General features: G+C 49.4%; 1 protein-coding gene across 2 annotated transcripts in view; it reads left to right on the forward strand.

Annotated features, from left to right (window-relative positions):
- The window catches only part of LOC137427169 (guanylate-binding protein 1), a 36,416-nt gene that overhangs the window by 11,935 nt on the left and 12,295 nt on the right, over positions 1-12,186 (forward strand). For both annotated transcript variants that reach the window (XM_068116400.2, XM_068116398.2), the window contains exons 5-7: positions 2,057-2,166; positions 7,621-7,876; positions 9,853-10,033. In XM_068116400.2, the coding sequence (XP_067972501.2) occupies positions 2,057-2,166; positions 7,621-7,876; positions 9,853-10,033 (547 nt within the window). The remainder of the gene's footprint in view (positions 1-2,056; positions 2,167-7,620; positions 7,877-9,852; positions 10,034-12,186) is intronic.

The following is a 12,186-nucleotide window of genomic DNA, read 5'->3' on the forward strand; positions in this document are numbered from 1 at the left end:
AGAACATTTCTCAGGCCTATCTGAAATATATGGAAAATGAGGCTGGCTGTTTTACATGCACACATACTGTTCTCTTCATCTTTTTTCTTATCTCTTGTATTTACAAGCTATGTAAATTTGTATCCTTGAATGCTCTGCATGTCATGGAGTTTGGGTTTGGTGGAAGAGATGAATCTTTTTGAGGAATGGCAAATTTCTAGCTCAGTTTTGTGGTTTCAGTGTTACTGCTGTGTCTTGCTGATCCTTGGTCGTTAATAAAACTTCTTGATAAGTGAGGACTACACTAATTAATGAGGTCTGTTTCTCTTATACATCCGGAAGGATGGTGACGTCTGTTTTTGACTGCCTCGTATCCGGTCCAGCTCCCGCTGCTCTCTCGGTCCTCTACAGAATGCACCAATTCTTCCAGTAACCACTTCCTGGTTAAGATTCGATAATCCAGGCTGACTGCACACCTCAACCCTTTTATTTCTCACTTCTCCATTCTATGGAACCCGCTTAGAGTCCTTTCTTTCCTACCCTTCCTTCCTCCAAGGCTTCAAGCATGCACGTCATCCTGACCCCTTATGTTTATTACCCTCATTAACCCTTCATAACCCAACCGTCTAACTTGCTGCTTTCAGCATTTCACCACCTTCTCTTTCTTCTTTTCTGTTCCTTCATTCCCTTGCTTGCTGAGCTCAATTGCTTCCTTGTTACCCCACTGTCAATTCAACCTTGCTCTTCCATGAGCCACTGGACCTGTTCTATTGTAGAGAAAAAAAAATAGAACCACTGGACCTGTAGCTTATCTGGGCCCTGGCCGAATGTTGTAACCCAAATTTGGTATCATTCTGACTGGTGGATCTGGACAACAAGTTTTTTGAAGGAATTTCCTGAGTCCGCCATTTTGACACACTTAGTCATGGTACCCGGACGAGCTTTGCAATCCCTGTTACCAGTCAGGAGCGGAACCTCGCTGCCCTGTTACCAGTCAGGAGCGGTACCTCGCTGCCCTGTTACCAGTCAGGAGCGGAACCTCGCTGCCCTGTTACCAGTCAGGAGCGGAACCTCGCTGCCCTGTTACCAGTCAGGAGCGGAACCTCGCTGCCCTGTTACCAGTCAGGAGCAGAACTTCACTGCCCTGTTACCAGTCAGGAGCGGAACCTCGCTGCCCTGTTACCAGTCAGGAGCGGAGCCTCGCTGCCCTGTTACCAGTCAGGAGCAGAGCCTCGCTGCCCTGTTACCAGTCAGGAGCAGAACCTCGCTGCCCTGTTACCAGTCAGGAGCGGAACCTCGCTGCCCTGTTACCAGTCAGGAGCGGAACCTCGCTGCCCTGTTACCAGTCAGGAGTGGAACCTCGCTGCCAAACTTAAGCCCAATCGGCCCAGCGGTTTGGCCAAAGAAGTCGAAATAGGAGTCGGACGGATAGACGGTCGTTTGGTGCATGATGAAAATACCTTCTATGGATTTACAATTCCAGATAGGTTTTAGAAAACTAAGGGACTTGGGAAGACTGAAGGCAACATGTATGAATGAGTGTTGTGGAATCTGCTGATTGGCTGCACTCGAATACAGTCATGAGTCGCTTCTCCTGCATGTCTCACCGAAGACTGGCGATAGTCTTTGATGGCGGAAGTGGTTAATTTACGTGGAGATTAGAGGTAAATGTGAAACTACCACCCCAGTTGGAATAGCCTCGATTATTCAATCCATGCTGGAGTGCCTGCGGGAAGCGTTGGGATAACTGTCAGAATGTGAGGGTTTACAGGTAAGGTCATGCCACATACCCTCCAAGGCAAGTGCCACTCCCTCATATTTATGGAGCACAAGGTGCTGAGTTGGAATGTCAGCAATCAACTAAAGAGTACACGATTGTGACCTCCTGTAAAAATGTATACATTCCGGTAGAAACTGCTCAGTTGTGTCTGGGGCAGTGCTGGGAATCTTTAGTCATGACACTCTCTGGGAGATTACTTGATATATATTTTACCTGTTTGGTGTTACAGTACGATGACCTGGTTCCCCATGCTGATGGTGATGACCAAATGCTTTGTCACTGCGTGTACTCCTGCAGGACAGCGAGTCACATGACATCCACCTGTTTACGCTCACTCTTCTCCTGAGTTCTGTCCTCATTTACAACACGTCCAACGTCCTCTGCAGTAATGGATTTGACCAATTGCAGTATCCTTTCCATGAGGACAATGATTTCCAGTTTTGATGTTCTCTCGACTTTTGGAGGGAAGGAAAACCTCCAATCCTTCGATATATCATATTTGAAATGCTTCATTTCGTTTTAGCTTTTTGAAAACAAATATATCAAGTCTGTAAATTTTCTGGCAAAAAGTAATCACCTGTAGGAATATGGATTTATTGTGCACCTGTATTGTAATTTACTAGCAATGGTACCTGCCCCAAGGGCAGGGCTAAAATTGGGAGGCCCAAATGAAAAGGCAAAATATCAGAAATTGAAGGCTGTTTTTATTTTAAACGATTCATATAAACATCCGTTAAATCATGTCACATGCAAATCATCAAAATCTAAACAGTATTTGTAGAATTTCAATAAAAGCCACATCACTGTTCATATCGGTAAATATTATTCCATCGTGTTTGGAAAAACTGGAAAATTGAAAAATTGGAAATTAGAAAAATTGGAAAAACAATATAGTGTGGTGCCGTGCACACACGACTCGATTGCCAGAGAGGTAGGCCACAACGCATTGCGACAACAAGAGTCTTTATTCAGAGCTCGCACTTCAGCACTGGGTGGGCTCGAGCTTAGAGCCCGCATATATGTCCCGAGGCCAAAAGGCGGGGCATGCATTTCAGTTCCCCGCCTGGACGCTCGCGCCACCCACTGGTGCGCGGAATTATTGTCCCTTGTGCCCGCCACACGCGCTCCCCCAGAATTCCCGCACACCTGAAGGGTGAGCTTGCGGGGAAGCCGGATGATCCGGCCGAAACGCCCCCTAGCGATGCGTGCAGGGCTGGGGAGTGGCGGGGCTGGGGGGTGCCGGGAGTCTGACCGCCGGGGGGCGGCCTCGACGCGGAGGCAGAGCTGCTTGCGGGGGGTGGTCCAGATCGAGGTGGGCCGGCTTGAGGCGGTCCACGGAGATATGATCCGGGGCATCACCGATGTCGACGGTGAAATATTTGTCCCCGGTCTCCAGCACGCGGAAGGGCCCGTCATATGGGGGCCGTAGCGGTGCCCGGTGGGCGTCATGCCGGACGAAGACGTACTCCGCTGTGCGAAGCTCCGGGGCGACGTGGGAGGACGGGCAACCGTGGTGTGCCGTCGGCACCGGGGCGAACCTCCGGGCGGTCTCCTGCAGGGTGGAGCGCTGTTGCGCCGCGGACCAAGGAGCCGTGGAGTCGGGGATAAATTCGCCCGGTACCCGCAGTGGTTGCCCGAAGACCAGCTCCGCCGAGGATGCGCGCAGGTCGTCCTTGGGCGCTGTCCTGAGGCCCAGCAGGACCCAGGGGAGCCTGTCGGCCCAGCTGCCATCGCGGAAGCTGGCCCGGAGCGCGGCCTTCATCGAACGATGAAAGCGCTCACACAGGCCATTGGCCTGGGGGTGGTAGGCCGTGGTGCGGTGCAGTTTGACGCCGAGCCCTTGCGCCACCACGCCCCAGAGCTCCGAGGTGAACTGGGGGCTGCGGTCGGATGAGATGTCCGAGGGGGCGCCGAACCGGGCAACCCAAGTGGCGATGAAGGCTTGCGCCACATCCGCCGCAGACGTCGCCGCCAATGGCACGGCCTCCGGCCACCGTGTGGTGCGGTCCACCATGGTGAGGAGATGGGTGAACCCCCGCGAGGGGGGCAGAGGTCCCACCAAGTCGACGTGGACGTGGTCGAACCGACGCTCGGGCACCGTAAACGGGGCCAACGGGGCCTGGGTGTGGCGGTGGACCTTTGCGCGCTGGCACGCGAGGCACGTCCTGGCCCAGTCGCGGACGTCCTTCCTGAGGCCATGCCAGACGAACTTCGCCGCGACGAGCTTCTGGGAGGCCTTCGTGCCCGGGTGGGACAGGCCGTGGATGGCGTCGAAAACTGGGTGCTGCCAGCCAGCGGGCACGATGGGGCGAGGCCGGCCGAGGGAGACGTCGCACAGGAGGGCCGCGCCCGCGATGTCGAACGGCACCTCGGTGACGCGGAGGCCAGTGACGGCGGTCTGCAAGGCCTGGACGCCGAGGTCGGCGGTCTGGTCCTCCGCCATCCGGGCATAGTCGATCCCGAGGTGGACCGCGTGCGCGACGGACCGGGAAAGACAATCCGCCACCGGGTGGTCTTTACCCGCGACGTGACGGATGTCCGTCGTGTACTCGGACACGGCAGAGAGGTGACGCTGCTGCCGTGCCAGCCATGGCTCGGCGACCTTGGCCATCGCGAACACAAGGAGCTTGTGGTCGACGAAAGCCGTGAACGGGCGGCCCTCGAGCAGATGGCGGAAGTGTCGGACCGCCAGGTGGAGCCCGAGCAGCTCGCGGTCGAAGGTGCTGTAGCGGCGTTCGTGCGGGCGAAGCTGCCGGCTAAAAAACGCCAGCGGCTGCCAAACACCACGCACCCACTGCTCGTGCACCGCCCCCACCGCGTAGTCCGACGCGTCGGTGGTGAGGGCGATCGGTGCATCGGGCGCCGGGTGCGCCAGCATGGTGGCGTTGGCCAGGGCCAGCTTTGCGCCCGCAAACGCCGTGGCCATCGGCTCCGACCAGGTGATGTCACCTTTGCCTGGCTTGCCTCGTGCAGGGGGCGGAGGAGCTGGGCGACATGGGGCACGAAGCGGTGGTAAAAATTTACCATGCCCAGGAACTCTTGGAGCCCCTTGATCTTGCGGGGACGCGGGAAAGCCCTGACCGCCTCCACCTTGGCCGGTAAAGGGACGGCCCCGTGCCTGGTGATGCGGTGCCCCAAGAAGTCGATGGCGGCGACGCCAAAACGGCACTTTGCGGGGTTGATGATCAGGCCATGCTGGCCCAGGCGTTCGAAAAGCGTGCGGAGGTGGAGCAGGTGCTCCTCCCGGGACGCGCTCGCGACTAGGATGTCGTCCAGGTAGACATAGATGAAAGGTAAGTCACGCAAGACGCTGTCCATGAGCCGTTGGAACGCCTGGGCCGCATTCTTCAACCCAAAAGGCATTCGCAGGAACTCAGAGGCTGAAAGGGGTGATGACGGCCGTCTTTGGGACATCGTCCGGTTGGACGGGGACCTGGTGGTAGCCCCGGATGAGGTCCACCTTGGAGAACACGGTCGTGTTTGCCAACCGGGCGGAAAGGTCCTGGATATGCGGAACCGGGTAGCGGTCGGGGGTGGTGGCATCATTGAGCCGGCGGTAGTCACCGCACGGCCGCCATCCTCCGCCGGGCTTCGGCACAATGTGCAGAGGAGAAGCCCAAGCGCTGTTGGAGCGCCGTACGATCCCCAGCCGTTCCAGCGTGGCAAACTCCGCTTTCGCCACGGCGAGCTTCATGGGGTCGAGTCGGCGTGCCCGGGCGTAGACCGGCGGCCCAACCGTGGGGATATGGTGCTCCACCCCGTGTTTGACGACCACCGCTGAGAAGGTGGGCCGCGTGAGGGCCGGGAAACTGGCGATGAGGCTGGTAAACTCGCCCGCTGCCGGAAGCGTGCAGACTAACCTCGCCGGGACGGAACCTTTCAGCAAGCCGCTCGGTGAGCCGCTCAGCGAGCTGCTCAATGAGCCGCTCAGCGAACAAGCGAGCGAGCTGAAGGTTTCAGCCTGGACAAGACGTCTGCGCTTAACGTCGACCAACAGCCCATGCGCACATAGGACGTCCGCGCCGAGCAGGGGCCATTGGCACGCTGGCGGTAACGAACGACCATTGAAAGCGCTGCCTTCTGAACCGCAGTGAGAGGCAACGCTTCCCGAATGTGCGGATGGGTGTACCGTTGGCGGCAAGCAAAGCGGGGCCCCGGCCCGCGGCTTGCTTGTCGGACGTGGAGGCAGGGAGGACGCTTACCCACGCTCCCGTGTTGCAAAGAAAACGGCGCCCGGACAAGGTGTCCGTGATGAACAGGAGGCTGCCGGAATGGCCGACGCTCATGGCCGCAAGTGAGCGCCGGCCCGACCCGTCAAAAGAACACGGCGGGCGGCACGTTTTAGCCTTGCGGCCGAACCTGGCATGGTAGTAGCACCAGGTTTGCGGCGGTGGTCCCCGCGGCGGCCGTGCCGGTGCCGGCGCCGGTGGTGGTGGCGGCGGCGGTAGTGGGCGGGGCGTAGCAGCGGCCACGAGGGAAGCAGGGGGCGCTGTAGCCCCCGCGCCGGGATCCACTACTGCAGCACCGTACACCGACCACGTGTCGCAGGCCTCGAAATACTTGTCGGCCTCTCCAGCCAGGGCGTGGGGTTCCGTTATTTTGGAACCGGCCAGCGCGATGCGCACCTGTACAGGTAGCTGGCGTAGGAAAAGTGCTCGGAATAAGACATCCGGGCGCCGGTCTCCAAGCAGCGACAGCATGAAATCCATCCGGATGGATGGTCATGTCGACGGGGGCGGGAAGGTCCAGGAGGCGGTCGGCACGTTCGACCTCTGTGAGCCCGAACATGGCAAGGAGGAGTCGTTTGAGCGCCTCATACTTGTGGTCGCCTGGTGGGCGCCGAAGGATCGACACGACGTGGGTGGCAGTGCCGGGCCCGAGGGCGGCGACCACGTGGTAGTACCGGGTCTCGCCCGCCATGATGCCCCGGAGCTGAAATTGAGCTTCGGCCTGCACAAACCAAACGTCGGCTTGCGCTTCCCAAAACTCCGGGAGGTTGATTGCGACGGCGTTGGTAGCCATGGTGCGTTCGGGGGTCAGCAACGGCTGAACCAATCGGGGTCACCGGTGTGGTGCTGTGCACACACGACTCGATTGCCAGAGAGGTAGGCCACAACGCGTTGATACAACAAGTCTTTATTCAGAGCTCGCAATTCAGCACTGGGCGGACTCTAGCTTAGAGCCCGCATATATGTCCCGAGGCCAAAAGGCGGGGCATGCATTTCAGTTCCCCGCCTGGACGCTCGCGCCACCCACTGGTGCGCGGAATTATTGTCCCTTGTGCCCGCCACAAAAGACTATTTTACTCCAGGGGGTCCCAGGATTACCCACCCAAAATATCGTTGCGATCAGTTCAGCCGTTTTTGCGGTACCTGGGAACAGACAGACAGACGGACATTTGGTGAATTATCGTAAGATGAACCACCTGACATTATAAATACCCACCTGGTTTGTAAGTACTTAGCATGATTGGCTTTCATGAAAACATGACGAGCTCCACATGTGATGGTCTCCTATTACTCTCTTGCCTTGCTGAATAATGTGCCTGGTCAGACAACATTGTAGTCTGTGCAATTACAGTTATCTCGTTATAACACAGATATAACTCTGGTACCTGTTGCTGTGTTTGAGCCTTGGGAGTAACTGCTATGTGGATTGGTCTGGGCCTCTCCCACCCATTCTCTCTTCCATTCCCCCCAAAAATATAAAAGGTGATAATTATCATCCAAAAATATTGCAAGTGATAAAATCTTCTATATTTCACCTTGTATGGTTTGATTTGCAGTTCCCCTTTGGTCAAATACAGACTTCACTTTCAATGTCTTCTTGAGGTTCCTTTTGTTCTTAACCCCACGCTCCAGCATGGTGCTCAATCTTGCCGACCATGTAAACACCAAGATACACCAAAGAGAAGATGAAAGAGGCATGGACTTCCACCAGTACTTTCCCACATTTGTGGTGTGTTTGAGGGACTTTACCCTGGTGCTGGAGATCGATGGAAATCCGTGCACTGCTGACGAGTACTTGGAACACTGTTTGAACATACGGAAAAAAGGAAAGTCGAGATCCTGTCGGGACTTCAATGACCAGAGGGAATGTATGTGTCAGTATTTCCAGGTAAGTTCTCAGAATGATCTTTTCTTTTTCTCAATAAAAATGTTCATGATAAAGCAGATTGAAGAATGGGGACGAAAGGGAGGAAGTAGAATCTTGGAGATGTTATTGAGGGTAGACGGGGTGAATTAGGATAGAGAAGATGAGGTAAGGAGATGCATTTTAAAGGAGTAGAGGACACGATGGAAGAACAAAGAAAGTTCCACATGCGAGAGAATAGTGATATGAAGGAGTGGAGGTAGTTGGTGCAGTTCGAATTTGGGATAAGAATGTAAGAGGGTTAAGATGACCAATGAACGTAAGACCAGATAAAGTGGGGTTATATATATATATAGACAGATATAGTTATTGTCCTTGTTCTTCTTATCGTTCTTATTATCTCCGCCACCGAAGGTAGATGGAGGTTATGTTTTCACCCCTGTCTGTTTGTTTGTGAACAGGATATCTCAAAAAGTTGTTGACGAATTTGAACGAAATTTGGTGGAGAGGTTGGGTATGTGACATGGACAAAATTATTCGAATTTAACGAAGATCCGGATGTGATAATTTTTAAAGTGATTCTTCACCATTGAGTGATAGGACAAAAGACGATACAATCACTGACTTGTGGGCCAAGAGTAAGCCGCAGACGATCGCCAAGAGTAAGCCACAGGCAATCACCAAGAGTAAGCCACAGGCGATCACCAAGAGTAAGCCACAGGCGATCGACAAGAGTCAGCCAAAGGCGATCGACAAGAGTAAGCCAAAGGCGATCGACAAGAGTAAGCCACAGGCGATCGACCAGAGTAAGCCATAGGCAATCACCAAGAGTAAGCCACAGGCAATCGACAAGAGTAAGCCACAGGCAATCGACAAGAGTAAGCCACAGGCGATCCCAAGAGTAAGCCACAGGCAATCGACAACAGTAAGCCACAGGCAATCGACAACAGTAAGCCACAGACTATCGCCAAGAGTAAGCCACAGGCGATCACCACGAGTAAGCCACAGGCGATCGCCAAGAGTTAGCCAAAGGCGATCGACAAGAGTAAGCCACAGGCGATCGACAAGAGTAAGCCACAGGCGATCGACAAGAGTAAGCCACAGGCGATCGCCAAGAGTAAGGCGCAGGTGATCACCAAGAGGAAGGCACAGGCGATCGCTGGGGGTCGTGATCACTGTGAATGCAGATAACAAGTTTAATTAATGATTACTGAATTCATAATTAACTAGCCGAAACCCGTGGAACATCCACGGAAGGGGGGATGTGGTGTATGGATAGAGTGTACCATTATGGATGGCATAGGGGATTTGCTTGTCCGAGTAAGAGTTAGGAAGAAAGATGAGAATGAAGAGTGCGTATATGAGTGCGTATACGTAGAAATTATGGTAAACCCAACTGATGAGGTTAGCGTACACCGCGATCCATGACACCGGCACAAATGCATGCTCAGGATTGTCCACTCAGTGGACGGCTTGCTGTCGCCTTCGCCTGTCCAATCAGCGGACGGCTTGCTTCGCCTTCACCCAGCAGACGTCAATATGATGGCGTCGTAAGATGGCGTCGTATCGGCAGTTAATCGGATGCTTTTGGGCCCCAACGTCGGCTAATTCAGATTTTTCGAGTATGGCTGTACGTGATAAACAAAGAGTGCGGTTCGTAGATCGTAAATCCATTAGTGCCGTGGGCATCGGGTCACTGGGTGCAGCATAAAAGGGATAACAAAGTCGAGTCCTTACGCTATTATTATATAGATTAATACCCTATATTATTATCTCCAGTTTCCCCAGATGACCTCCAGAGTATTATCTCTCCTGCAGTTTTTATAAGAAAGCTTGTCCTGTCCTATTTCCTTACCTCGATCTATAGAATGCCAAGTTCGAGTAATTTCTGTATCGTTCATGGCAGAAACTCTAGGAATGAATGACATGACATCACCAACAAATACAAATACCATAATTACTTTTTCTTGATCTCAAACGAAACGTTTTCTTCATCTCAGGACAGGAAGTGTTTCGCGTTTCCCATGCCCACAAGTCAAGATGAAGAATTGGGTCATTTGGACATCTTGAGTGATGAAAAGTTGGATGAACAGTTTCTGAAGATGGTGGAAGATTTCCGGAGAATGATTTACGTAAATGGGAAAGTGAAATCATCAGGGAACGTTGTTCTCAATGGAGACTGTGAGTACCCTTAATGATGTTTGTGTAGAAAATGTTATTTATTTGGTTAATACAATGCTTAGGCTCAAGGTGTGCAACAGAGGTTGAAAGGTAAACATAACAAGTACAGATACATTCAAAGTACACCGCCCCATGCCAAATAATTAAATATCCTACAGCGCGGCATTGCCGGGGTGCCTCCGGCACCTGGCAATACTGCAGTGCAGCTCATAGAGGCTGCATTGGGAGGGAGAGGTGTACACTAATTGATTGATTAATTGTATAATTAAAATCAATAAAAGATTATCACAAAATATTTTCTTAATCAATTGGCTAATTGCATAACTAAACCACTAGTGCTTCATCCGAAGATGTATCTTTTAGAAATGTAATTAAAGAACTCATTAATAAAAAATTAAATAATTAATTGATTAATCAATAAATAATTAATCGATTAATCAATAAATAATTTATCGATTAAATGATTAATCAATAAATCAAAAATATCCTTGTTAGCCACTTCACCTGGTCACTGTCATGTCCAAATATTAGCTTCCCAGCTCAAAAGGTGCCTGAGATATTGGCCAAATGAGAAAGAAAATAAATAAATGATTAATAATGAAAATAAATAAATAATAATCATGAAAAAATTAAATTATTAATCAATTCAGTCACAGAACACATAAACCACCACCATTTCATCAGAATCTGTAACTGAAATATATAATTTTTTTTTAGTAATTAATCGAATAATTAAATAAGTAATCGATTAATTAATTAATTGATTAATCAATAAATCAAAAATACCCTTGATAGCCACATCACTTGGTCACTCATGTCCAAATATTAGCTTCCGAGCTCAAAAGATGCCTGAGATATTGGCCAAATGAGAAAGAAAATAAATAAATGATTAATAATGAAAATAAATAAATAATAATCATAAAAAAATTAAATTATGAATCAATTCGGTCAGAGAACACATAAACCACCACCATTTCATCAGAATCTGTAACTGCAAAAAAATATTTTGTTTTAGTAATTAATTGAATAATTAAATAATTAATAGATTAATTGATTAATCAATAAATCAAAAATATCCTTGATAGCCACATCACTTGGTCACTGATGTCCAAATATTAGCTTCCGAGCTCATAAGGTGCCTGAGATATTGGCCAAATGAGAAAGAAAATAAATAAATGATTAATAATGAAAATAAATAAATAATAATCATTAAAAATTAAATTATTAATCAATTCGGTCATAACACATAAACCACCACCATTTCATCAGAATCTGTAACTAAAAAAAATAAAAAAATTGTCATTAATCGAATAATTAAATAATTAATCGATTAATTGATTAATTGATGAATTAATAAATCAAAAATAGCCTTTGCAGCCAAATCACCTGGTCATTGGCATGTCCAAATATCAGCTTCCTAACTCAAAAGATGCCTGAGTTAATGGTCAGAAGAGAAAGGAAATTCGATTAATTAAACAAGTACTTAATTAATCGCTAATAATTAAATAACTCCTCAATTAATTGATTAATAAAAAAACAAAAAATACCATTTTTGACAAAGGACTTGCTCACTACTGTGCCGAAATTTCAGCTTCCTAGCTCAAAGGATGGCTGAGATATTGCCCGGACAACCAAGAAAACAAGAAGAAAACAAACATGAAAGAAAACAAACAAGTACAGATACATTCAAAGTACACCGCCCCCATGCCAAATAATTAAATATCCTACAGCGTGGCATTGCCGGGACGCCTCCGGCGCCCGGCAATGCCGCAGTGCAGCTCGTAGAGGCTGCATTGGGAGGGAGAGGTGTACGCTAAAATATAGTTAAATATAAAAGTATAAATAAAGTTAAAATTAAATAAAGTTAAATAAAGTTAATAATAATAATAAATTAAATAAAGTTAAATAAAGTTAAAAATAAAGTATAGTTAAAATCAATAAAAGATTGTCACAAAATATTTTCTTAATCAATTGGCTAATAGCATAACTAAACCACTAGTGCTTCATCTGAAGATGTATCTTTTAGAAATTTAATTAAATAAGTCATTAATAAAAAATTAAATAATTAATTGATTAATCAATAAATAATTAATCAATAAATAATTAATCGATTAAATGATTAATCAATAAATCAAAAATATCCTTGATCGCCA

The sequence above is a fragment of the Myxine glutinosa genome, chromosome 5 (genome assembly GCF_964187855.1).
Source record: "Myxine glutinosa chromosome 5, kmMyxGlut1.1, whole genome shotgun sequence".
In the NCBI taxonomy this organism is placed as follows: Eukaryota; Metazoa; Chordata; class Myxini; order Myxiniformes; family Myxinidae; genus Myxine; species Myxine glutinosa.